General features: G+C 43.2%; 1 protein-coding gene across 2 annotated transcripts in view; it reads right to left on the bottom strand.

Moving 5' to 3' along the window:
* The window catches only part of NUP93 (nucleoporin 93), a 103,753-nt gene extending 77,123 nt beyond the window's left edge, over positions 1-26,630 (bottom strand). Inside the window, exons 1-2 of one of the 2 annotated variants that reach the window (XM_026494801.4) lie at positions 26,521-26,630; positions 8,514-8,706 (exon numbers count right to left, since the gene is read on the bottom strand). In XM_026494801.4, the coding sequence (XP_026350586.1) occupies positions 8,514-8,692 (179 nt within the window). In that variant the 5' untranslated portion in view covers positions 8,693-8,706; positions 26,521-26,630. The remainder of the gene's footprint in view (positions 1-8,513; positions 8,707-26,520) is intronic. The other variant, XM_057314097.1, reaches the window with a different exon arrangement.
* Between the last annotated feature and the right edge of the window lie 440 nt (positions 26,631-27,070).

Genomic DNA, 27,070 nt, shown 5'->3' with positions numbered 1-27,070 from the left:
CGAGTTCTTTTGACATGACTCAAGTAGACCTTCATGACTTCCCTACTATATCTGGTATGACAATATGTTTCATGTTCATCTTATACAGACCTGGAGTCAGCCAACTATCCAAAGAGCCCCCGTTGCTTTATTAAAAGATGGATTTTAGAGGCAACTATCTGGGTACTAGGATTGCTCACTGCTACACTGTTTCTAGGCCTTTTCCGTAAGTAGAGCTAAAAATGAAGTTTTTACTTTTGTTTCAGTTTTCTTAAGAAAAATTACATGGTGAGCTTATACTAATACTTCCAATTCAAAATTTAAAGCAAAGTTTTGGGTTAACATCACAGATTTTCTATCTGCATCTCCTTTCTCCCACACCACAAGTCCTAGTTCCAGCATAACCATCATAACTACTTATTTGCTTTATCCTACACTACACACACAACAGTCTCAAAACAGCAGTAACACCTCCAAACATGATGACTTATGACAGATTAAGATACCACTTGGAACTGTTCCTCTCTGTGTGGTTATGTCACCAACTGGATTAAGCATTTATTTTCCTTTTTTAGGAATTCCTTTTTTGAAATTTAAGTTTGTTTTATAATAATGTAAAATATTTACACAATCCCAAAGTCAATTAAAAAAAAAAAAGGTCCCTGTCTTCTCCACCTTATTTAAGGTTACTTGAACCTTTTGTTTGTTTACCTCCTATATAAAGCACGCCTTTTTAAGAAAGGAGGGAAGAAAAGCAAGGAGGAGGACCGGTCTGAGTGAGTTCTCAGCAACGGTGTCAGGATGGGGAAAAGTGAAGAGTACCAGCACAGGGGAAGGGTAGATTGGCACAGTTTATGTGAAGGGAGAAAGAAAAAAAAAAAACCTGAAAAAAAAAATCTCTGAAAGCAGGAAGAATGTAGAATGGAAACTAGTGGACAAAAGGTAGAATCTCTTTGTATATACAGCACCTTGTTTTATATATTTGGCCAGAGACTCATGTGAATATTTTGCATCAATTTAAAAGACTAATTTTAAAACTCGAAATTCTTGGGGCGCGTGGGTGGCTCAGTCGTTAAGCGTCTGCCTTCGGCTCAGGGCGTGATCCTGGCATTCTGGGATCGAGCCCCACATCAGGCTCCTCTGCTGGGAGCCTGCTTCTTCCTCTCCCACTCCCCCTACCTGTGTTCCCTCTCTCGCAGGCTGTCTCTCTCTCTGTCAAATAAATAAATAAAATCTTTAAAAAAAAAAAAAACTCGAAATTCTTAACACCCAACAAAGATTTACATTTCATGAACCTCTGAATCTGAATTCAAACAAACAATCTTGAAAATAATTATTAAAGCAACTGCATTGTAAGCAGTGACTAAATTATTTTATATTAACAAATTTAAAAATTTTAGTTGTAATTATGGTGCTGTGATTTTATTACTGTAGTCATAACTTAAGAGATATATTTGATGTCTAATATCTGTTTCTAAATCTGAGTGGGATTACAGATCAAACAGGGGTAATGATTTAGTAATTACTGAAACTGGGTGATGGGTACATAGAGTTTCATTAAACTTTTGTCTCTACTTCTCTGTATGTTAAACACTTCTAGTAATGAAATTATTTAAGACAAGAAAAAGTCATATGAATCTACTTACTAGAAATAACTATGAAATTAACAGGATTTGTAGGGAAAAAGGAAGCTACTAGGTGAGAGTATGCAAAGCCAGACTGTGGGAAATTCTATAAGGACGAATTAGTTCAGTCCTTCATTACAAAATAGCTCCAAGGGAAAAGACCAAGTGAGCACTTACTGAATAAAAGAAATTTAAGAGATTTATCAAGGAGTCACAATACATAGGGCATATTTGGATTTTAAATCAAACAAATTGATAAACATTTAAGAGATAAGATATTTGAACACTATCTAAAAATTTGGTATTAAAGTATTATATTTACTTATATTCTAGATATAGAATTGTAGTTATGCTTAAAAATAGTTTCTAGGGATTCACTTGGAAGTATCTATGGATGAAATAGTGAATTGGGTGGGATTTGCTTAAAAATTATTAGGTGGGGGATATAAAGAAAAACTGTCTCTGACTGGTAATTGTTGAAACTGAGTGTGAAGATTCAAAATCTAGCCATCCCATGGAATGTGAGATACAGGCACTAAAAACTCATGAATTCGAGAGAAGTAAAACAATATTCCGAAGAAAAATTAGCCACAAGCTAGCTTGTTTTTGGAAAGAATACCTCTACAGAACTGAGGTACCCTGACTGCTTCATAAGCATTTATTTCACTTCTTTTAAAAACCTCTTCAAAATATATTCTTGGTCATTAAAAAAAAAAAAAAAAGCCTTTTTCCCCCCGTATCTGATGCATTGACAACCGCGGCCTTGCTGGCACTGGAAGGGCTGCCCCTCCCATGGTCAGGTAATTCTGAGAGGCGAGTGAGTACAAATTTCAAATGCAAACTAATGAGTCCAGAGCCCATACCCCAACCACCTCCTTTAATGGGCCACTTATCACCCCACAGCTAGGTACCAGACAACTAGAGACAGCCCCTATGCCCCAGAGCCCACTGAGGTTAAACTAACCAATCCTAAGCTTGTTGACCCTGCCTCCCCTCACTTTCCCATGGAAACCATAATACAGGCTCTTGCCCACATTTTCCCCTTGCTCTCACTGCACCCCGGCTGACCCCAGTGCTGACCTATGATGTGCCCTGCCTCATCTAGACAACTGTGGGTAGAAACTCCCCCCTTCATGACACTCATTTGCTTGTCTTACTATACCTGATGGATGCAAATACCAGGTACTTTTAAAACAACTTCCTTTTTTATCAGTAGATATGTATATACATTTTTATCACCTGCTTTTTTAAAACAGCTTTATTGAGATACAATTCACATACTGTACAATCGCCCATTTAACTGACTTACTGGTTTTCAGTATATTCCAAGTTGTGCAACAGTCGCTAAAACTGATTTTTAGAACACTCTCTCCACCCCACAAAGAAACCCCCAACCCATCAGCAGTCACTCCCCAGGACCCTCAATCCACCCACCCATCCCAGGAAACCACTAATCTACTTTCTATCTGTATCAATTTGCCTATTTAAGACACTGCACATAAATGGAGCTCTACAATACGTTGTCTTTTGTCATCTGCTTCTTTCACTTTGCATAATGTTTTCAGAGTTCATCCACGTTGGAGCATGTATTAACAGCTCATCCTTTTTATTGCCGAGTAGTATTCCATTTTACAGGATATGCCCTGTTTTATTTATCAATTGATCAGCTGACAGACATTTGGGTTGTTTTCACTTTTTGACTATTATCAATAATGCTGCTACAAACACCCACATACAAATTTTGATATGGACAACTGTTTTCATCTCTCTTGGGTATACCCCTCGGACTGGAATTGCTGAATCATATGGTCACAGCGTTTAACCTTTTGAGGGACTGCTAGACTGTTTCCCAAAGTGGGTGCACTACTTTACATCCCACCAACAGTATATGAGAGTCTCAATTTTTTCCACATCCTCAGCACTACTAGGGTCTGTCGTTGGACCACAGCCATTCTAGTGTGTATGTGAAGTAGTATGTCAAGGTGGTTTTGATTTGCATTTCCCTGATGGCTCGTGTGTTGAGCTTCTCATCATTTGCTTGCTGACCGTGCGTACGTCATCTTCAGAGAAACAGCCATGCAGATCTTGCTCATTTTTAAACTGGGTTGTGTTTTTATTATGTTGTAAGTTTTTTACATATTCTGGATACAAGTCCCTTATCAGGTGAGTAATTTGCAAATATCTTCTCCCATTCGTGGGCTATTTTCTCACTTTTTAAAAAAATATTTTATTTATTTACTTGTCAGAGAGAGTCAGTGCACACATAAGCAGGCTGAGGGAGAAGCAAGGCTCCCCCTGCCCCTGAGCAAGGGGCCTAGTGAGGGACTCAATCTCCGGACTCTGGGATCATGACCTGAGCCAAAGGCAGCCGCTTAACTGACTAAGCCACCCAAGCATCCCTATTTTCTCACTTTCTCAATAGCGTCCTTTGAAGTACGAAAGTTTTTAATTTTGATGTTCAATTTATCTGTTTTTTATTCTGTCACTTATGCTTTCAGTTCATATCTAACAAGGTTCTGCCTAATTTCAGGTCAGAAAGATTTATACCTATGTCTTCTTCTAAGAGTTTTAAAGTTTAGGCTCTTACATTTAGGGCTGTGTTACATTTAGAGTTAAGGTGTCCAACTCTTTCTTTTGCATATAGATATCCAGTTGTCTCAGCATCATTTGTTGAAAAAACACTGAACGCCCTCGGCACTTTCTGAAAATCAGCTCATCACAGACACATGGATTTATTTCTGGACTCATAATTCTATTCGATTGTCTATCCTTATGCTAGTACCACATAGTCTCGATTATGGTAGCTTTGTTTGAAGTTATGAAATTGGAAGTGTGAGCCTTCCAACTTTCTTCTGCCTTTTAAAGACTGCTTTGGCAACTCTAGGTGTCTTTTTATTTCCACATGGATTTTAGGATCTACTTGTCAATTTCTGCAAAAAAGCCAGCTGGAATTTTGATAAGGATTCCACTGACTCTGTAGATCAATCTCGGCAGTATTAACATCTTAATATTAAGTCTCCTGATTCGTGAACACTGGGCATCTTTTACCTGCTTCCTTAAATAAATAAGAGACCTGTACACTTTTTCTTCACCTTGTATTTTTTATTTTACTTCATGGTATGTCCTGGAGTCATTCTATGGTAGTGTATATTCTCATTCCTTTGTATTACTGAAAAATACTCCACTACCGAGATGTACCACATCTATTCAACCAGTCCCCTACAAATAATGCCACAATGAATATCACTGTGTACACATCTTTAGTACTTTTGCCAGTGTGTCTTTGGGATAGATCCCTGGAAGAGGGATTGCTGGGACAAAGGTAAATTCACCTGATACTGCCAAGTTGTGTCCTAAAGGTGCCATACCCCACCGGTGATATGTGAGAATGCAGCCAGTGCCCAGGCAATTTTAAGGTGTACCAGGGTTGAGAACCTTGAAATTCAAAAAACTGGCTGTTAGAGTATTCAGAAGAGAAAAGTCATCTGAGTGGGTGGTGCCTGCAGGAACTGTCCAGTGAATAGGCAGAAGCCTTGATGGGGAGAGGTGGACGGAGAACTGAGGAAAAAGGGCAGGGAAATTTAGGGTAAGAGGAAGGCTTTACAAATAAAGCCTCTACCAGAAACTTCCAACTTCTAAGGGTGGGAAAATCCAAAGGCTCCTTGCCTTCTACCTGCCTCAATTTCCATAAACCAGGCAGCTTCTCCTGAGCAAAAAGCGACAGGGGCTGGAGTCAAACAGAAAAGTAGGAGGACAAAAGGTGTCCTCAGTACACACGGGGAGCAGAAACAGAGTCAGGAGGCCTGGGTTCAAGTCTCACCTGTCTCTTACTGCCTGAAAATTTTAGATGCAGCAGTTTTCCCAGCTTCATCTTCTTCCTCTGTTAAATCTAGAGAAGAATCCCTGGCGCACTCACCTCTCAGGCTTGTGAAGACCAGTCAGGAGAACGCCTGTGACAATTCTTTGGGAACTGAAAAGTGCCATACAAATGGGAGAGCTTCTTACTGAGCAAGCTCGATTTGAATTCTGGCTCGGTCACTTGCTATCTGATGTTTCTCAATTATAAAACAGAGATAATAACATTTATTTCACAGGGTTATTTTAAGAAGAAATTATATAATGCATGTAAAGTGCTTGGCACAGTGCCTGACAAAGAGCAAGCGCTCAGAAAGGTTGCTTAGTAGTATTACCACAAGTACAGTCATAATTTACTGTAAAACTTTGGGCAAATAAATGTTCGTATACGCTTCGCATGAACATGGAGAAAAGTGTGAAAGCAGCAGCAAATCAGTAACACTGGTTACCTTGGGGGATAAAGTTAAGGAGAGAAAGTGATTGCTGGCTTGCTCTTTGTACAACTCTAAGTTGTTTGGCTTCTGAGTCTGACTGGAAAAATCCAATGAGGCATCTCTGATGGGAAAAAAAGGGGGGATGCAATTGAAAATGGGTACCCAGGGACGGCTTCACAGCTACTGATGATATTCTATGTCTTCACTGTGCAACGTGCAATTCATTTTATTATTATTTACACCAGGCGTCAGCAAATTTATCCTGTAAAAGGCAGACAGTAAATATTTCAGGCTCTGCAGGCCATACGGTCTCTGTCATAACTACTCAACTTCACTATTGTAGCACAAAAGCAGCACAGACAATACATAAATAAGTGTGGCCATGTTCCAATAAGACTTTAACAGGCAGCGGGCTGGATCTGGCTCACGGATCATAGGCTGACAACCCCTGATTTACACCTTTATGTATGTTAGGCATAATCTTCTTTATGTGTGAAGAAATTTAACAATTTAAAAATATCAAACACACATGCAAAGAAGCTTTCAAATCTGTTCCCTAAAATGAAAAATCCAACAAAGTATATTTAAACAAATGAATTCAGCACAGAACAATTCAATCTTAAACCCACAATCTAATCTTAACTAAAATCTTAAAGACACATTTTCTTCCAAAATTTATTTCATGTAAGAAAATTTTTTCCTACTCAGTTCTCTCCTCTGCCTTCACCCTGTACTAAAATATTCACATCACACTTTATGTCTGCCTATCAAGGTGGAAAAATACAGTCATCAGCCCTTTGGTTTCTTTTTAAGCACCTGCCCCACCCTATACCCATTCTTTCAATGTTCCAACTTCCTCCTCCCTAAAATAATGAATTTAATGTAGAAAGAAATGAGGAAGAATGGAAATTTACAAGAAAGAGAGCATGACTGATAATTGTTACCAAGAAAACATTTTCCCTTTTTGCTCTTAATAGGCTGTAAAGCTGATGCAATTAAATTATAACTATAGCAACTCAGCTGGCATCACGGTCCTTTTGCTCCCGCAGCATCCTTGCACACAAGCACAGAGCCTGCATGCTCAAGACTGAGGGTAACTGCAGGCAGTCAGCAGCAACAGCAAGGAGCCTGCAGGAGGACAAGTAAGCAGAGATGTCTAAAGGCTGCCGGGGGTGTTGGGGAATGGTGTAGAGGAGCAACTGGCTAGATCTAAAAAAAAAAAATATCCCTGCCAGGGTTCCTCTGATTTGTCTTTGCCAACACCGATGGAACCAAAACTAACTAGTATTTTAAAAAATAAAATTCTGGGGAGACCTACAGAAGAATTCCCACAACATCCTTACTAACTCAGCAGAGCAGCCAAAGCATTCAGCTTTCAAGATTAGTTGGGAAAAGAATGTAGCCCTTATACTCACTCTTGTGACATTTATTACAAACCCAAAATAACGTCCCTGGGGAAACATCAGCAATTAGGTCCTTCTCAAGTTTAAGCAATGAAGACTGAGCAGACGACTGACAATTTCCCACATCTCCCACACAGAATCTCAGTGATTTTCCAGACGCACTGAGGTCACAAGACCGGCACCCCTCCACCCTCCCCTGGCCCTTCCATCAGGGCTCAAAGAACATGTGCTCTGGAGTCAGCCTCCCTAGGTTTGAGTCCTGGCTCAACACTTATCAGCTGTGCAATCTGACAGTTACCTGCCCTCTCTGAGCCTTAGCTGCTCAACTGTAATAAGGGGACAACAGTCCTAATATTCGTTATGAGGATTAAGCAAACTCTGAAGTCTAGCCAAGTTTCTGACACACCGTAAGTCACCAGTAAATCACATTTCTTATGGAAAGCAGCAAGGGTTTTTTTTTTTCTGTCTCCCCAAATGACAAGCTCCTTGACGGCAAGAACCATGTCTAATCCATGGTTGTAGCCCCAGAGATGGCCCAGGACTGGCTAGTGGGGCCCCCAACACGTGACTGTGAAATCAACAGCCCACTGTTGATGCTGTGTGTCAGCAGAAGTCACTAGCCAGACAGCCAGCACTTTTCTTCAGCTGCACTCTCTTGGGGCTGCCCACTCTCCCGTTCTATGGTCACCTGGCAGGCACTACGCATCCAGGGCCTTGTAGCAGCAGCTGTTGGGGACGCTAACGATGACCAGACAGAATCACACCTCACTTGGATGGCTTTTCATCACTGACTGCTCGTCAATTTCTTCCGCGTGCTCATCTCTGAGTGCTCCCTGGCTTTGAAAGTAACACTTTTCTGTGTAAACCACACTTACTAATACAGTAACAGGAGCCATTTATGACCCAGTGGTCAGCAAACTCAATCAGGAACTACTCTAACGGGTTTCTGTGTGACCAAGCTCTTCATCCTCTCCCATCCTGATCATCTCCGTCTGTGATAAGGGCTCACAGCTTGGTCCAGCAGACAAGCTGAAAAACCTGGGGGCAGAGAGACAGAGCAAGGCTGCTGACCTATTTACAAAACCTTTCTGAATTCCCAAGAATCAGGCTTGTGTCTGTCATTTACAGACTGCATCTTAATTCAAGGGAGGAAAAGAAGAATCAGATCCTGCCCCTGAGCCACCCAGTAGCAGCGCTGCCTCCCCACCAGTACTCACGCCTTGACATCTGCTGTCTCCTGGGACGTGCGTGTGAGGGTACGGGAACGCAGGCGCTCGCCCGCCTGCTGGATCTCCTGTAGATTCCGTTCCACATGGGGAAGCTCTGAGATGCCCTCAGTCTCAGCAGCAAGCTGTTCAGCTTGCTGAAGGAGCTCACCAAACCCCTCAGTATCCATTGGAGTTGCAGATCCTAGATGGGGGAGGAAAAGAAGAGACCTAAATCAAGGGGAGGACAGGCTTCGAACGCTGCCCGAGTCTGTTATAAGCTAAACGGAACACGAGGACTTTCTGTAAACAGACAAGGAGACAGCTCATCAACAAGCAGGATTTGTTCCTGAACAGAGCCCAAGAACAGGCCTGACAGAGAAAATGAGTCAGACTATGAAGAAATAGATAATTTCTGTTCATATTGACAACCCCAAGATTGATTCCTGCCACCAGAACAAATGCAAAGATATTAAGCTACAGACCAGAATTCCTGCCTCCTTCCACAGACTCAAAGCTGACAAGGAAATGGAAACCATGGTGGCAACCTCTGGGAGGCTAAAGAACCACCACCCTGCACCTCCTACTCCTCCACCTTTCTTAGAAAAACCCCGCGATCCAGAGGGTGGGGCAATTTATAAGGCCCTAATCTCATATGATTGTCAACAACTCTATGAGGCTCCTGAGTGGACAGGAGAAGCAACTCCAGTCCAGAGCTGTCATGTGCTAGGGTCCTCTTGGTGGCAATGTGGCTGGGTGGACACAAGAACACAGGTCTCCTGACTAATCCCATGTTATTCTCACATACCTCTCCTTCACTAACGTAAAAGACAGTCTTTGAAAATTCATGTTCAAGTCTCCATTCACACATTCTTTAGCTTACAAGGTTATGGAGAGCAGAGATCTATGTCTGCTGGTTATAGATGACATTCAGGACATTAGACTTAACTGTTACCATACCTATTACTTTTAGAAATGACATTGCTGGGGCGCCTGGGTGGCTCAGTCAGTTTAGTGTCTGACTCTTGATTTTGGCTCATGGCATGATCTCAGGGCTGTGAGATCGAGCCCCTCATCTGGCTCCGTGGGGGGCGTGGAGCCTGCTTAAGATTCTCTCTCTCCCTCTCCTGCTGCCCGTCCCCCACTCCCCTCTAAAAAAAGAGAAAGAAAAAGAAATGCCATTGCTAATAATTATACTAATATAAATAGCAGCTGGCTTCTAGACCATAAATATTAACAAGACCACCTGTTTCTCCAACAGTTGACAGAGTAAAGTCCTATGAACAGTGTTGCTATTTAAAGGATATTACACATTCATGAATCTTATATGTACTGTACCTCCCTTGTGTAAGATTCTTGACCAAGAGAATGCTTTTAACTCTACCACTACTTAAATCAACAGAACATAAACAGTATCACCATCATTTAAAAAAATTGACATTGTTAAAAGGTTAACAAAACTATTATTTATGAAAAAAATAAAATTCTTTAAATAGTAGCTCTTGTTGATCATACTTTTCTGCTTTTGTTTTAAACCCATGCCTTCTACCGCACCTTTGAAATACCACTGGTCTACAATGGTAGTTATGATGGTGATATATAATTATATCTCAGCTATAAAGCACAGGTTAATGTTAAAGGGTATGGTTATCACCATAAATCCACAGCAGGAGAATGAGGACTTTTTAAATCGGACATTAAAAGACAGTAACTTTAAAGGTAAAGGCACAAGGTTAAAACAAAAATAGCTCAGCTGGGGTAAACATAAAACACTTCGGTATTCTTTAATCTTTATAGACAGAAAGTCATATACACACTAACTCTTTTCCTAAAGTTTCTACATAATCATTGTTTTGTTTTGTTTTGACCCAGTAGAATGAGGCTATAACTGCCATCTTTACCTGTGGGAAAATGGGTATGACACAACAAGGAACACATTCTCCCAAATAGGAGAAAGAAACAAGTATTTTTAAACAACAGCTCCTGTCTGATAAGAGAAATGTTTTTCCTCAGAAACCAACAGGGCCAATAACATTCTACTAACAGAAACATGGTCGCTCACCAGAAAGGGGAAAGAAAAGTAATATGCTGCCTCTTCCCCCTACCCCTTTTTACTCTAAGATAAAAATAATCTGTCTAACAGAGCCAAGGAGTGGGAAATACTTTTTTTCTTTCATAAGGAAAATTTTAGAACTCCCCAAATAAAGAACTGAATGAAACAAACTTTTCTAAGTTTAAAAAAGAAAGAAAAAACAGGAAAAAGAAGTACATCTAACATTTTACATCCATGCCAGATAAATTCAGACAAAGGAAATGCTCAACTTCTCAAAGGACCTGCCCATACAAAGAACTTACAGAGTGATGGAGTTGAATATAAATAATAAATGCAAAATAAAAGTCATGATTTACTTTAATATGGTCCAGTAAATAAGATTTTTTTTAAAGATGTATTTACTTATTTGACAGAGAGAGTGCGTGAGCTCGAGCAAGGGGAGGGGGACAGAGGGAGAAGCAGGCTCCCTGCTCAGCAGGGAGCCCAACATGGGGCCTCAATCCCAGGACCCTGGGATGATGACCGGAGTAGAAGGCAGCCACTTAACCTACTGAGCCATCATCCCCTGAGATCTAATGTTTGTCAACAAAACCTGCTCCTCGGTCTTCTCAGTGTAGAGCCACCACTACTCAGCTGCTTGGGCCAAAATCCTTGAAAGCCTCCACCACTCATCCAGGCCAACAAAGCCTTTCAGATCTACCTGCAAAATGCACCCAGAATCTACCTCTTCCCACCACCTCCACGCACTCAAGTCACCATCACCTCTTCCCTGGCCTCCCTGCTTCAGCCTTTGCCTCCTATAGTCTATGTGATCCTTTAAAAGGATCCTTCCTCTGCTTAAACACTCTTGTACTGAGTGAAGCCCTCCAGAGCAGCCTTACCTCCTCTTACCTCCCAGACTCATCTCCAGCCCTGTCTCCTTTTCCTTTCCTGGGCTCCAGTCCCCCAATGGGTCAGACACATTGCTGCCCTGGAGCCTTTGTACTCATTTCCTCTATCCAGAATGCTCTTCTCCCAGATACGCTCCTGATTCCTTATCTGTTTCAGCTAAACTGTCACCTTGCCTTTGATACTAGCCTAGAACAAAATATTTAAGAGTGCAATCTGCAACCACCCCTAGCACACCCTCATCTCCCTTACTGTCATCCCTGCTAGAATGTAAGCTGCACAAGGACAGGGATTTTGTGTGTGTGTGTTGTTCACTGATGTATCCCAAGCTTCTACAACAGCTCCTGGCACATAGTAGGTACTCATTTGTTGAATGAATAGAAGTTTTATTCTTCCATTTGTAGAGAGTCTGTTCTTCTTGAAGGCTTCCTGCACTCTCCTGCCAAATCAGCACCCACTGGCAAGCAAAGACCAGAGCAAAAACATTCCCTTCCGACTACCAACTGATACTTAACATTTCTGAGGCTGCACAGCATAAGGCAGTGACAGTATAAATGGCATGAATTCAGATCACACTTGGTCCAGACTCGTACTTCCCCTCTAAATACCCAGAAAAAAACCAATGGTATTTTCGAGAAACAAACACCCCAGTTTTCAGGTGAAGAAAATACCAAACCAAAAGAATAAATATACATATAGAAAGAATTTCATTATACAATTTTGGAGTAGAAAATAAGCCTGTTCCATGTCTGAGAGAAAAGAGCTATATATTTAATACAATACTTGGGAAAAACTGGATCTGTCCTGCACTATAACTCAACCAGTGGAAATTAATTTATAAAAAAGTTATTAAAGTTTCCAAATCTATACTTTAATGTAGTCATCATCCCATTTCATTAAAATTTTTAAATTTATGATTAATTTCATAAACGTTAAGGACAATTTTTACCCTCTCCACAAAATATCAATTCAGCCATAAAATATATGGGTTAAACCAACCAAATATCAGTTTTGACTCAAGATACTAAAAGCTGATCATGAAAATAACCTCACTAACTTTGTCCAAGAGAGAACTTGGGGGTGGGGGGAATGAAGTCTAAGCTTTGTGTTGGGAAATCTGGCCGGGACACATGCAGAGACTGGACGCCAGCTGTACTCTTGATGAGCTATGGAGGAGGAAGCCAGGAAGAAACCGCATGGAGGACCCACAGAAGTAGGATGTGGAACAGTCAATGCAGCAAGACTGGGGCTAGATGGGAAAAGGCGAGCACTAGGGCTCCTCTGCTATCAATGACTGAGCCTGACTGAAGAGGCCTTTGGAAACGCTGAGAGGTGCTTCAGAGAGCATCACAGGGTACCAAGGCCCTGGGCATCAAACCTCTCCCATGCCACTTAGTAGAAGTCCTACTGAGCCTCCACAGACCTCCTCAAACACCAGGGCAAAGAAAAGCTTTAAAATGAAAGGCAAAGGTATCACTGCTGCTAGAAAGCAAGATTGGTTACTCTTGGGGGGAGGGAGCCAGTGTGACAGAAGGGAGAGTTCTGAGAGGCTGGTAATTTTCTGGGTTTTTTTTAGCCGAGTGCTGCTTAACAGTGTGTTCACTTTGAGAAAATTCACTGAGCTGGACTCATGATTTGTGCACTTTTCCAACTGTGTATCATACTTCAATGAAAAAGTTACTCCCAAAATGAAAAATAATAACCCACGGTTTTTCAGAGGCTACAGCAGGACACCCCTCGATGTTAGAAATAAGGAATGCTCTTAGTGTGAAGTTTCCCTAATACAGATCTCTTCACCACCATGCAGAGGATGCTGAGAAAATTAACCAGAGAAAAAATTAAAGCCCACAGCTTTAGAGAGACAGCTTCTACCTACAGCTAAAATCAAGGGCTGAGCAGACTTCCATTTCCTCAAATTAGTCAGCACTCACCTGTCATTCGCTGTCCAAAAACTGCCCCTTCTAGACACATAAACATTCTTAAATGAGAGGGGGAAAAAAATCTCCAAATTGCATATGGGATGAAATGAACTAGGTAAAAAGGCAGAGCAAAAATGCATCAAATAATTTCAGTTCACTTGCTATTAATATGTCTTAATTATGAAAGATATGGTGATTTTCATATTCTCAATATAACCATGTTAAATATTTAATCAAGCCAGAAAAGAGTAGTGTAGTATAATAAAAAATTTATTTGGTCTTTGTCCCAGTTCCTGGCACAAAGCTCCTAAAACCCTTGGAATATCCTGAGGTTGGGAGTCCTGTAACTTGCAAGGAGGCCCCCTTGAGCACACCTGAGCTTATGTTAATGAGGTGACTTGGAGTAGGATGGGAGCCTGGATAGCCTCAGGATGGGCCAGTCACCAGAAAGACCAAACAATCTTAGAGGGTTGGAGCTCTCAGCCCCAGCCACCAACCTCTGGGAAGGGAAAGAGGACTACAGATTAAGCTCTACAAAAACTCTTCAACAATGAGATTTGATGAGCTTCTGGGTTGGGGACCACATGCTGGAAGGGTTGCACACTCCAGTTCCATAGGGACAGAAGCTCCTGCGCTCAGGGTCCTTCCAGACCCCGCCCTCTGTATCCATCAGACTGCTCATCTGTATTCTTTATAATAAACTGGTAAACATAAGTAAATGTTTCTCTGAGCTCTGTGAACCTCTCTAGCAAATTAATCGAACTTGAAGACAGCCTTGCGGGAACCTCCCATCTACAGCTAGTAGCTCAGAAGCACAGGTGACCACCTGGCCTTCTGACTGGCTTCTGAAAGGCGGTGAGGAGGGGTGCACAGTCTTGTGGGACTGAACCCTTAGCCGGTCGGATGTGATGCTGTCTCCAGGTACACAGTGTCAGAAGTGAGGTAAACTGTAACAGCCAGCTGGTGTGCAGACAATCTCAGAATTGCCCGATGTGTGGAAAACCCACACATCGGGTGTCAAAAGTGAAGCTCTATAGTGGTAAAGTAGAGTAGTGTGAGAGTGAAGGAAACACATCAAGAGTATTTTTCCCTTGCAAATGGATAATTAAATATTCAAAGCGCTCAACACTTCTAGACCATTTTACATCAGTATTCTCAGAGTGGCCCCTTCAGGATTTTGCAGATGGTCTGAGTCTTAGTTTCTTACAGTATTCATGCTTATTGTATTAAAATGTCTACACATCTGTTTTCTGGTATTAATTATTAGTTCATTAGTGTCTTTTCTTCTAAAGCACCAGCCACAAGTAGAGTACGTCTTCCCACTTTCCCAAGGCTTTGTGGGCTCCCAAGCTGGGGAACCACCGAGTGCTTTAAAGACCACTGGGTCATCTCAGAAATGGCTGTAATGCACTAGTTCTCTTGACAGAACCCCACGTGACTTCCAGGACATACTTCCAAAAATTAGCACCTTCAGTGCCTCAAAGCCGACAGAAAACAAAGTAAGAAAGAGCCTCATAGCCATCCATCCTAGACCTGTCTATCAAACACTTTTCCAGTTTCTAGTCTTTGAGACTGGCATCCTAGGGCAAGGGTCAGCACGCTTTTCCTGTAAAAGGCTGGACAGCAAATTATTTTAGGCTTTCAGGCCCATTCTCTGTTGCAACTGCATAATTGTGATTGAAACTGGATAATATGTAAACAAATGAGCATGGCTGTGCTCCAATAAAATTTTAATCATGGCCAGTTAAATATGAATTTCATATAATTTTCACTTGCCACAAAATATTCTTTGGATTTTTTTTCCCCAACGATTTAAAGATGTAAAAACCCTTGTTAGCTTCTCAGGCCTACAGGTTATAGTTTGCTAACCCCTGCATTGCCTACGGTATCTGAGCTAGACTTGGTAAGTAAATCCTGGTTCAGCGCTTACCAGCTATGTGCCCCTAGCTATGTGCCCCTGGCACAGCTACTCTCACTAGACCTGAGCACTGAAAATACTGTTGTAAAGATTAACACAACAGGCCCATCATCATTTCCCTTCCCTCTTTAAACTGTTTATTTAGAGACTATATTTGGGGGAAGAAATCCGTTTTGTAAATGAAATCTATCCAGGAAACATTCTTTTGACCTAATGCCCAGAATGCTAGACGGAACTCTCTGCCCTTTCCAAATGCAGTGCAACATATCAAACCCATGTGCATTTTTCCTCTTCCTTATCGATAACCCACAATCCAAACAGGACAGTTATCCAAGGAAAATGAACCGGGTAACAAAGAGACGAAAAGAAATAGCAAGGACACCTGTCTTTCCTTCAGTGTTAAAGGAATGTCTCTCAGTTCACTGACTGCACGGGGAAATGACACCAACTATTTTCCCTGCAGAATTTCAATACACTCAAGCAATACTTTTAAGTACTCATTATGAAATTCTAATCTTACCACACACCCAAATATTATCTCTTTCAACTGCAAAGATCCTGCAATCTAAAAAATGCACTTTTAGCACTGCTATATTTTTATGGATGTCGTGGGGGAGGGGATTTTTTATATACTTCAGAGGAAATAACTGGTGCTAGTTATCTCTTTCTTCAAAATATACAACAGTGTAATTCCTTTTACAATTATTTTTAAAAGTTTTAATGTGACAGTAAGATAAGTAAAATACACGCGCGCGCGCGCGCACACACACACACACACACACACACACATATATATATTTTAGACAGAATGGGTAGCACAGGAGAAGACTGGACTTTGAATCTCCTGGTTTGAATCTACAATGTTCACTTACTAGCTGAAAGTGGTCAATTTATCCCTGGAATAAAATCCAAATCTCTCCTCCCAATTTCCTCATCTATAAAAAGGAGATGATAATCCCTATCGCCTTCAAGGCGTTGATGATACACAGAAAGGATTTTATAAACTCTACCGACTTATATCATTGTAAAACATTCTTTTAGCTTTTATTCCAAAGTTGTCAATTTGGCAACATTTTGTTAATTATAAACATCTCTGTTTCAAAAATCTTCTAATAAATATTTGATACCAAATTATAACTTATTTAAGCACAACTTCATATCATTCAGTAAGAACTTCTGGAAATTACAATTTTTAAATGTGTATTACCCACTGTCAAACATGATTTTTATTAGAACTCCAAATTTCCACAGGGAAGGTGTGATTCAAAAGAAATTTAGCACTGAATTTTGAGTAGAAATCTTGCCCTCAAACCTTATTAATTGGACCTAATAGGATTAAAACACAAGAAAAGTATTCAATATTCAACACCAAAGATTAATGAGTAAAGCCTCACTCGAGGTATCAAAAGTTTAAGACTGATTCTGCTCTCCTCTCTTCTTTTGAAAATGTAAACTACGGTTCGATGACTATCATTCCACTTTTTGCCGTATCTGTCAGCTGTCATTTATAACAACAACCAAAGAGAAAATTACATCTTAACAGATACTATTGTTTCAGCTGCCTTTAGGAAAAGGAGGAAAAGGAGGGGGAAAAAATCTGTTGTGGATAATTCTTTCTAGTCCTGTGAGACTAAGTAAAAGAGACTTGGATCTAATCATTATTCAGAAGGTAGACTTCTGGAGAAAACAAAGAACTAAAATAAATTATCCTAGACAGAAGAGAAATTAAAGACCTGGGTGATTCAGTACTAGTACTGGCCTGGGTGACTCAGTGTTTGCAGTTAAGGATCGCACAGTATCAGCTGTCCTGATACACAAAATGCCACTTGTATTTCATCTCCAATGAGCAAAGAGGAGCAACCTGGCATAACAGAGAAACATAAAGTGTCCACGTGGGAAACTTTCTGATAAACTCTTCAGCTGTCCAGTGGGCTGTCCAACCCAACAGCACAGTAGAAGCTGGGCCTGGAATGGAAGAACTGTGCACCGCGGCCTGGCTTTGCCCCACACCAGCCTCTGACCCTGGGGCTACCTTCCCAGGCCCTTTCCCCTCTCTGGATTCCAGTTTCATCACCACTGAGATGAGGGGGTTGGCTCAGGTAATTTCTAAGAGCCTGCTCCTCATGAAGAATCTACAAATGCAGAATATTTTAAGTCAGTCTTTAACTCACTTCATGTATCCTTGGAAGGAGCAGTCTCATTTTACTGGTGATGGAAATTATCTGTACATAGAACCTTATGAATGACACCAGCCCCATCTTACAACTGGCATAAGCAGGGGAAGATCACCAAGTCAGCCTCTAAAAGGCCTTTGGCTCTGGCTCTTCTCTCTAAACCAATGTTTCTCAACTGGGGGCAATTTTGCCTCCCCAAAGGTCACTGGCAAAATCTAGAGATATTTTTGGTTGTCACAATTCAGGGAGACAGGCCACAGGCTACTGACAATCTAGAGGGTAGAGGCCAAGGGTGGGGCTAAACATCCCTCAATGCACAGCACAGTCTCCAAAACAAAGAATTATCTAGCCCAAAATATCAACAGTGCTGAGGCTGAGAAGCCCTGCTGTAAACCAAGGAAGGCTTCTTGTCCTGAGGGCATGACACCAACATCAAAGGCACTAGGAACCCCTGGAAATATATGCATACTGTTTTTCTTAATTTAAGAAAAGCATTGCAGCTTTTATCAGATTCTAATAAACGTCTGAGTCCTCCAAAACCACCAAATAATCTTAAAACCACTATATATACAGAATTCTCTCACTTGGGATTTTTATGGTGGTATATTCACACCCTGGTATATCACACAGCAACAGAAGAGACTGAACTACAGCTACATGGAATATGGATAAATTCTGCAGACACAGTGGTTAACTAAAGCAGCCAGATTTACTTAAAAAAACAAACAAACATACTGCATGATTCCATTTATACGGATTTTAAGAACAGAAAAACTAAATCTATGGTGCTGGAAACCAGAACAGTAGTTATTACAGTGTGAGAGCGACCAATTGGAAAGGAGCACAAAAGAACTTTCCAGGCGCTATGGACTGTAACGGGCCCCTCCAAAATTCCTACATCAAAGCCCCAAGACCCAATGTGATGGTATCTGGAGAAGTGGCCTTTGGAAGGTAATTAGGTTTAGATGAGCTCATGAAGACGGGGCCCTTATGAAGGGATTAGTGTCCCACTAAGAGACACCAGAGGACTTGCTTCCCACCCAGTCCTCTATATTGCATTCACCCAGGAAAGAACATGCGAGCACACAGTGAGATAGCAGCCATCTAAAAATCAGGGCCCAACCACGCTGGGGCTCTGATCTCAAGATTTCCAGCCTCCAGAACTGTGGCAAAATAAACTTCCGCTACTGAAGCCACCCAGTCAATGGTATTTTGTTATGGCAGCTCACTCTAAGACGCCGGGGTATTGGAAATGTCCCATGCTTCAGTATGACTGGTGCTCACTGAGTGAATAAATACATAAAAATTCACTGAGCTGTACACTTAAGGTCTGTTCACAGGTCATTTACAGAAAAGCAGGAAACGTTAACATTAGCAAGAAACTTAACTTAGCATTGCCTCCAGAAAGCAAAGGGAAGAGTTGGGATTTTTCATTTTATACCCGTCAGTCTGAATTCTTTTCCATGGCTATATGTGACCCTAATTTTAAATAACTTGTTAATTTCTAAATTGCTCTAAACCCTCTGCTTCAGTGTGTTTGTCTCACCACTGGCCCCAAATCTTTGATGGCAAAGACTATCAAATCCACACTCCCACTCTGCTCCCTACACTCCCACTCCAACCCAGAGCTTCCAGGCACTGCCTACGCGTTTCCACTCCAGCACGTAACTGTCACACCTGGCACGTCTCAAAATGCAGTTATCCAGACGCGCCTCCCCACCCCGCCATCTCTTCCTCTCTGTCCCCTGGCTTCTCTCTCTCCCTCCCTCTCTCTCTCTCTCTTTCGGGTTCTAACTCACCCTTCTCTTTTACATCTGTGCATGACCTCAGACTGTTTGTTTATGGGTATTCTCCACTCTCCAGGCTCAAAAAACCAATGAGATGCAGATACATTTTTTGAGAGAAAGAGTAGGTATTCCTCGTTATCCAAACTCAGGAAACCAAATACTTTATATTCAGCTGACGGGACATCATTCTGTCTCCAAACTTGCTATCCAAACTCTCATTACCTAACAGATTTAAATAGCAAGGGATACTTGTATTTTTGCAGCATCTTCTAACCTTAGCTTTTTTCCCCCAGCTTTATTCAGATATAATTGATACATAACATGGTGGAAGTTTAAGTTATACAGCGTAACATACATATTTCTGCACATATTGGGAAATGATTACCACGATAAAGTTAGCCTAACTGTTGCTTCCACCTTCCTCACTATCACAGGAGGCCAGACTTCCATCCCTTTAAACCCAAGTTCTTGAGAGAAACTAGGACATATCTTCAAGCTCCTCCCGCTCCACATCACTCTGCTTGCTGTGGCTGCCTCAACCTTTCCAGCACTTTCTCTATGTTGCTCCTGCTCAAAAGCCCTCCAAGCCTTCCACTCACAGGGATCCAGATGAGGCAATGCTTCCGATGAAACCCTATGTAACAGTTACCCCATCTACTCTGCCCCAACCATCCTTACACATGCCTTGCTGTATGCCCTTGCTCATGCCATTTTACCCTAGTTGGGAAAAATGTACCCCTGAGCTCCTGCCAACTCCTTCACTCTCTGGTGGGGTGATGGCGGACAAGTTAATTACTCTTGCTGGGTCCATCTGTGAAATGGAAAAAGAGCTACATCTCCTACATAGGCCACATAGCAACCGCTCAGTAAACCTTGGCTATTATTTTTTACCACCAGTTCAAGTCCTGCCTACCAGATGGTTTTCCTCAACACCCACTGCACAAAAGCTCCCCTCACCAAAATTCTTTTCTACTCCATTCATTTATCTACTTACAGTTTTCCATGTGCCCAATCCTCAGTTTTGGTGCTCCATGGGATTTCTGCAGCCTCCTTATTTCACTCTGGAGCTCTTTTTTTTCTCAATATGTAGTTGTCTGTTGGTAATTCTGCTATTTTTATGTGGGGACAAGCATCAGGACCTTGCCATTTTGCTGATATCTCTCTCCTTTGTTTGTTGTACTTTATTGTGTTAATATCTAGACCCCCAAGTAGCCTGAAGCTTAAAGCATATTGTAGCTTTTTTTTTTTTTTTTTTAACTCCAACAGTGTCCTCAAACAGTAGCTAGATCCCCGGCAGTCACTGACTGGCAGAATAAATTTCTGCAAACTTTGCCAAGAATGGCTAACTGAGATAGGGAAACCGAAGGGACCCTATGAAAGACTGCTTTTTTTGCGGCTTTTATGCTTGCTAGGACCTGCACCTCCACCTTGAAAGTACAGATAATGTATGTCCCCCTTGTACAGGTCAAGGAGTTGATGATTTCTCTGGAGTCTTCCAGCACAGCAGATAACATCTAAAGAGTGACCAAGAAGGGGCGTCAGGTACGTTTTCCAGACCACTGCCTCACCGAGACCCCTGGCTCCAGGGCATAAGTGACTTGTGGAGGACACCTAAACACTCATCCATTTTAAACAGTTCTCGGATGCCTAAAAAGACACTTACTACAGATCTCAATCCTCAATAAAAACCCAAGGCCCAAGCAAAAACAAGACTCACTCTTCTTTCCTGAGTTTCCCAGACTGTCTGTATCCACACTCTCTGTCTTTAATAAACCCTGCTCTCACTTCCTCTCGGCTCACATTTGATTTCTATCCCACGCAAAGACAAGAACACTCTTGGCTGATCCTGCAGGACATCCTCTGGGTCTTTGGACCCAGCCCTCCTGCACCATCATAACTCCTTATTTTTAAAATTCCTGTGCTGACATTGTAAGGACCACCAAAGTTAGAACCCCTTCCTCCTACCTTCCTGTAACAAATATTTATTAAGCATCTCCCATGTGCTGTTCAAGGCACTAGGGATGGAGCTGTGGAAAAAACAGGTAAGATTCCCAGACTCAAAGAACTTTTATGTCAGGAGAGAGACAATTAAAAAAAAAGAGACACATGATGCCAGGGATAGATTAGTGCTACAAAGGAGATAAAAAGGTAGATGTGGTAGAGTGGACAGTGGGACTGCTTTAGCTGGGGTGTTCTATGAAGCTTCTTTAACAAGGAAACCGTTGGGGCGCCTGGGTGGCTCAGTCTGCCTTTGGCTCAGGTCACGATCCCAGTATCCTGGCACTGAGCCCCATGTCAGGCTCTCTGCTCAGTGGGGAGCCCACTCCTCCCTCTCCCTCTGCCGCTCCCCCTGCTTGTGAATGCGCGCGCGCTCTCTCTCTCTCTCTAATAAATTAATACAGTCTTTAAAAAAATTTTTTTTAAATAAAAACAAAAAGGAAGCCACTGAACAAGCCCTAAATCATGTAAGGGAGTGAGCTACACCAATTACCTGAAGAGAAGAATGTTCTTGCAAAGGAAACAGTGAACGCAAAAGCTTCAAGGCAGAAACATCTTCAGCGTATGTGAAGAAGAGCAGAGGCCACATGGCTGAAGCACACAATTACAGGGTAGAGTAGGGGGAGAAGGGGTTAGGGCAGGGGCTGGAAGGTATTGACTTCACAGCACAAGGTAATAAGAACGTTGCATTGTAGTCTACGTGTGATGGGAACTACCGAAGGCTTAAGCCTTTTTAAAGGCCCATTCCCACTTCTGCATGGAGAATAGACTGGGGGGAGGAAGGGCACAAAGTAAAAACAGGGAGACCAGTCAGGAGTCTGCTCTATCACCCAGATGTGATACATGAGAGTGGTGTGGACCAGGATGACAGTGGTGGAAGAGACAAATAGTGGGTCTGACTCATGTATACATTTTAAGAATTGATTCCATGTAGATATAAATCACTATGCAGAGTGTGAGCGCAAAGAAGTCAAACACAATGCCAAGGTTTTAGGCCCAAGTAACTTGGGAGCATGAAAGTGCCACTTACTGAAATGAGGAAGACAGGGAAGGGAGCAAATTTAGACATCAGAGGGCTACTATGATGATAACACTAGATTATACAAGCAAAGCCCATGGCAGAGACTCACACACAGCCACAGCTCAGGAAATGATGGTTGTCCTTATTTTCACTGTCTTTGGCTCCTTCTCCTAGAGTTCAGGTCTCTTCTTTCCTAAAATAATTCCTCATCAATAGGGGAAACTGGGTGAGGGGCGTAGAGTACTCTGTACTTATCTTGCATATTTTCTGTAAATCTAAAACTATTCTAAAATTAAAAGCTTATTTTAAAAAAATCCGGAGCGACTGGGTGGCTCAGTCGGTTAAGTGTCTGCCTTTGGCTCAGGTCATGTTCCCGGGGTCCTGGGATCCAGCCCCCACATTGGGCTCCCCGCTCAGCGGGGAGCCGCCTTCTCCCTCTCCCCACCCCCCACTCTGCTCTCTCTCGCTATCGCTCTCTCCCAAATAGGAAAATCTTTATAAATAAATAAATAAATAAATAAATAAATAAATAAATAAATGTTAAAAAAAAAATCCTCAACCCACATGCTCCTCTAGCTCCAGCTCTCTTTACAGAGAGCGAGCCATCCTTTGTCATACCTCATCCATTCATCACCCACTACAACCTAATTTCTGCTCCCCCCCCTTCCTGAATTCTTCTTCAGCCACCAATGATCTAACTGCTAAGTCCAGTGGACTTTCAACCCTTCCTCTCTCACAGCCTCTGATACCCTGACCATTCGCCTGAAACACTCTCCTCCCCTGACTTGAAGACAACACCGTTTCCTGGTTCTCCTCCTGCTTTTCCAGCATTTCCCTCTCTCAAGCCTCTTCTGCTGTGGCTTCTACATCTACCCAACCCTTAAATGCCAAGCTTCTATCCTTGGACCCCCTCTTCTCACGCCGCATATTTCTCTGGAAAAGAGCTACCCACTGGCCATGGCTTCAACTAGAACCCTACCAGTGGTTATTAATCTTTTGGGTGGCCACGGACCTCTGTGATTCCAATGTTCATGTACACACAAAAGAACTACACACACACACTCTTAAAGATACACTGTCAGGAGGCTCACAGGACCCCTCAGAAAGGCCACCCAAAGACTTCTGAGTACTATCTGGGCCCAAATGAGAACTTATTTTTTTTGAATTTATCAAAACTAAGGTTTGGTAGAAACTTCTGGGTTCAGGCCAGCTCTCTCACCTGAGCTAGCATCTCCAACTGCCCCCCAGACAATTGCACTTGCGTGACCCATGGGTGCCTCAAACTACATGCATCCCAAACCAAGCTCAACATTTCTCTCTCCTCTTAGCCACCAACACCACCACTTCCTCCTCCTGGGTTCCCAGTCTCTCAGTAAAATTACTAGCAGCCAACAAGTCAGCCAGAGACCACCTGGGAGTCACTTCAGGGTCCTTTTCCTCCACTCCTGAACATCCAGCTAATCTCCATGTCTACCTCTCATACCTTCTGCAAAAGGGAAGCCTCATCTCTCTTGCCCCCACTCTGACCCTCATGCTTTTCTCCCAACTGCCTCAATAGTCTAAGCCTTTGTGTTCCTCTAACTCATCTTCCCCTTGGCAAGAGTTCTTTCCGAAATGTTCTCCTGCCTTAATCCCACCAGGGACACCTTCTGTCCCCTCCAGGAGGAAGTGCTCCTTTTGACACTGTCACCCTTACCATCCACATCTCTCACTACCCTTCCCCAAAGATACCCTAGTAAGTCTCTTCTCCTGGGGGTGCTTCACGCTCTTTCCTCCCTACATACTCCTGCATATGTAGCTGCACACTCTGCTATCACCCACCCCAAACCTACATTGTCACATGGGGAACTCCTAAATAACCTGCAGAGTCAGCAAGGGCAGTCCTCCCCACCCCAAACCCTTCCCAGTTATTCTGAACCTTCTACTACTGTTGTTCTCTGGTGGAATAGTTGTAATTTTTTCTTCCCATGTCGGTCTACTTCTCCATATGGCAAATTCCTGTAGGGCAGACTGCTCAGCTCTGAATCCTCAGCAGCCAAATTGGCATTAAACAGGTACCAAATAAATGTCTCATGAATTAAAGTGGCTTGTTCCCTGAATACACCTTGGGCTCTCTCCTTGGAACATCTGTATTTCCCTCTACCTTATTTTCTACTTCAGTCCATCAAGAAGCAGATTCAAAAAAAAAAAAGCAGCAGATTCAGACACACAAACTCACCACTTCTCCAACTGTTCCTACCTTAGGGTCTTTGCACTTGCTCTTCCCGTTCCAGGAATGCTCTCCCACAAGACATTCCCATAACCTGCTCTCTCATTTCAATCAGGTCTCTCTTCAGATATCCTTGTTTTCCTTTAAAAAACAGCGCTGACACTACACTCTGTATCTGTGTGTTTACTGTTGGTGGCATTCTCCACAAGAACGTCACTTCAATGAGGGCAGGCCTGTTTCATGCACCACTGTATTCCCAGGCCTAGAACAGTGCCAGGAGCATTCCTTTATTTCATATTTATTGAGCACCTACTGTGTGCCAGATCTAAGTGCTGAAGATCTACCAAGGAACAAAACAGAGAAAAATCCTCCCCACTTCACGTTCTGGAAGGAAATGACAAACAATACACAAGGTAAATAACTAAAATATAATTGCTAAGAAGAACAACTAAAGCAGTAAAGGAAAACAGGACCTGGGGAAAGCCTCACTAAGTGACCCCTGAGTAAAAACTTGAAAAAAAGTGAGGAAGCAAATCACATGACTATTGACCTGCAAGCACAAAAGCCCTGAGGCCAAAGCATGTCTGACACGTGGAAGAGAAGGGCAGCAGAAAATGAGAGTGGGAAAGTCACAGTAGGTCAGATGATGTAAAGTCTTACGGCTCACTATAAGGCATTTGTCTTTAAATAAGATGGAAATCCACTGTAGGGTTTTTACGTAAAGGAGTGATATGATCTGACCTGTGTTTCCAAAGGATCCTTCTAGCTACCGTGCTGAAAACAGGGCATGAATGCAAGGGCAAAAGCAGAGAGACCAGATGAGAGACTATTTCCATAATCCAGGTGAGAGGTGGTGGTGACTTGGCCCAGGGTGGCAAGCACTGGATGTGGAGTGAGAAAGAAAGAGCAGTCAAAGGTGACTCAAAGGTTATTGGCTAGAGCCTTTTATGTTACTCAGAAAAAACAGCAAGAAGAGCAATTTGGGAGGGGAGATGACGGAAGCTTGCTAGGCCTATCATGACATGTTCAGTCTGAGTTCCCTATCAACCATCTAGGTTGAGAAAGAAAAGAGGCAGCTGGGTATAGATCTAGGGAGAGCCCCCCCCCCCCCCCCCGCTGGAGATACAAATAGAGGATCTGTGCCTAACATATACGTATTTAAAACTATGAGCCCTGAATAACAATTCATCATGAAGGAAAAATCAAAACGTCCCAAACAGAAATGCACAAAGAACAGATGAAAGAAAGAAAAGCTACGATGTCCAAGAACACCCTCTCACGTTCCGCAGGCAGATTTCAAAAGGTGACCCTTGCTCATGCTGAAAGGCATCTCGGCCGAAACAAAAAAGTTACTGGGGCAAACCGGTACCCACGGCTCTGTGAATGGGTGGTCCAAACTTTGACCGAAAATCCCTGGGGTCCGCCCCGTGATTTTTTAAAGAGACCCCGTAAACACAGGCATTGCCCCTGCAGAGGATGGGGTGTTGTGAGACCCAAGAAAGTGCAGGCCACCTCCAGGTTCTAATCTCCAGCATGTCCCCAGATGGGGAGCAACATTCCCCTAATGCCGGTACAGGAGACAGGCCAAGGGTTGGGAGAGGCTAAGAGGGTCGTCACCCTCGCCCGAAAGACCCCCGCCCTCGGAGGGCAGGGTACGTCCGCAGGAGACGAGCAAGCAGGCGGAGAGCTGTGGCGGGGAGGGGCGGCGATCCAGCCCAGGGTGGGCTCACAGGACACAGAGTGGGGGTGGGGGCTTGGCCCGCCGCGGCAGAGTGCCGTAGTCGGAGGAAGGGGGGAGTCATGGGGCCAACCTCCATGTTCAGAAAGAGGGCAGATAAAAGGCACTCCCAGGGCGCTGCCCGACGCTGTAATGGGGGACGGTTCGACAGGGCGCTGAGTCGCCAGCGTCAGGCGTGCTCGGCTGCCATGAGGCGAACGGGAAGTGAGAGCAGCGTGGCTTCGAGCGTGGGGACCAGGCTCCGCCCTGCCTCCGAGCCCCGGGTTCAAGGACAAGCCCCCAAGTGGGAAGGACATGGACAGAGGAACCCTTACCTGACACTGCAACCTTCTCAGCCGCTCCGGTCCCGGCTGGAGAACGCGGCCGCCGCTTCTCGCGCCGCTCGCCCGCGCTTCCTGATTGGTCGAGGCCGGTCCTCCCAGAAGCCCTCGCGCGGCGCGCAGCCAAATAAACTTTATGGAGACCCGCGGATGAGAACAAGGACAAGGGCGGGGCTAGGGGCGGGGCCTCCGGGTGAGCTGTCACGCCCCCCACGCCCGGGGCCACCGCCCTCACCCTTCTCTAGTGGTTAGAGTTGGCTCAGCCTGGAGAAAGCGAATGCATGATCCCTTGGGTGGATTTCTTAGCCTTTACTGAGCGCCACCCTAGTGCCAGGTACTCTTCGAGGCGCTGGGGCACAGTGGCGACGGCGACAGACAAGATCCCTGCCCTAATGGAGAAACAGACTGTATTTAACTGCCAGTTTGTAAGGAAGGCTATAACGAAAAAAGGATAATGGGAGAGAGAATGCCTTTGTGTCCCCAAGGCCTCTCTGAAGAGGTGCTGAGCTGAAATCCAATGGTGAGAAAGGGTCAGTCTTGCAAA

The sequence above is a fragment of the Ursus arctos genome, unplaced genomic scaffold, assembly GCF_023065955.2.
Source record: "Ursus arctos isolate Adak ecotype North America unplaced genomic scaffold, UrsArc2.0 scaffold_19, whole genome shotgun sequence".
Classification (NCBI taxonomy): Eukaryota; Metazoa; Chordata; class Mammalia; order Carnivora; family Ursidae; genus Ursus; species Ursus arctos.
Note: the sequence above shows the minus strand (reverse complement) of the source record. Positions and strands in the feature narration are given on the sequence as shown.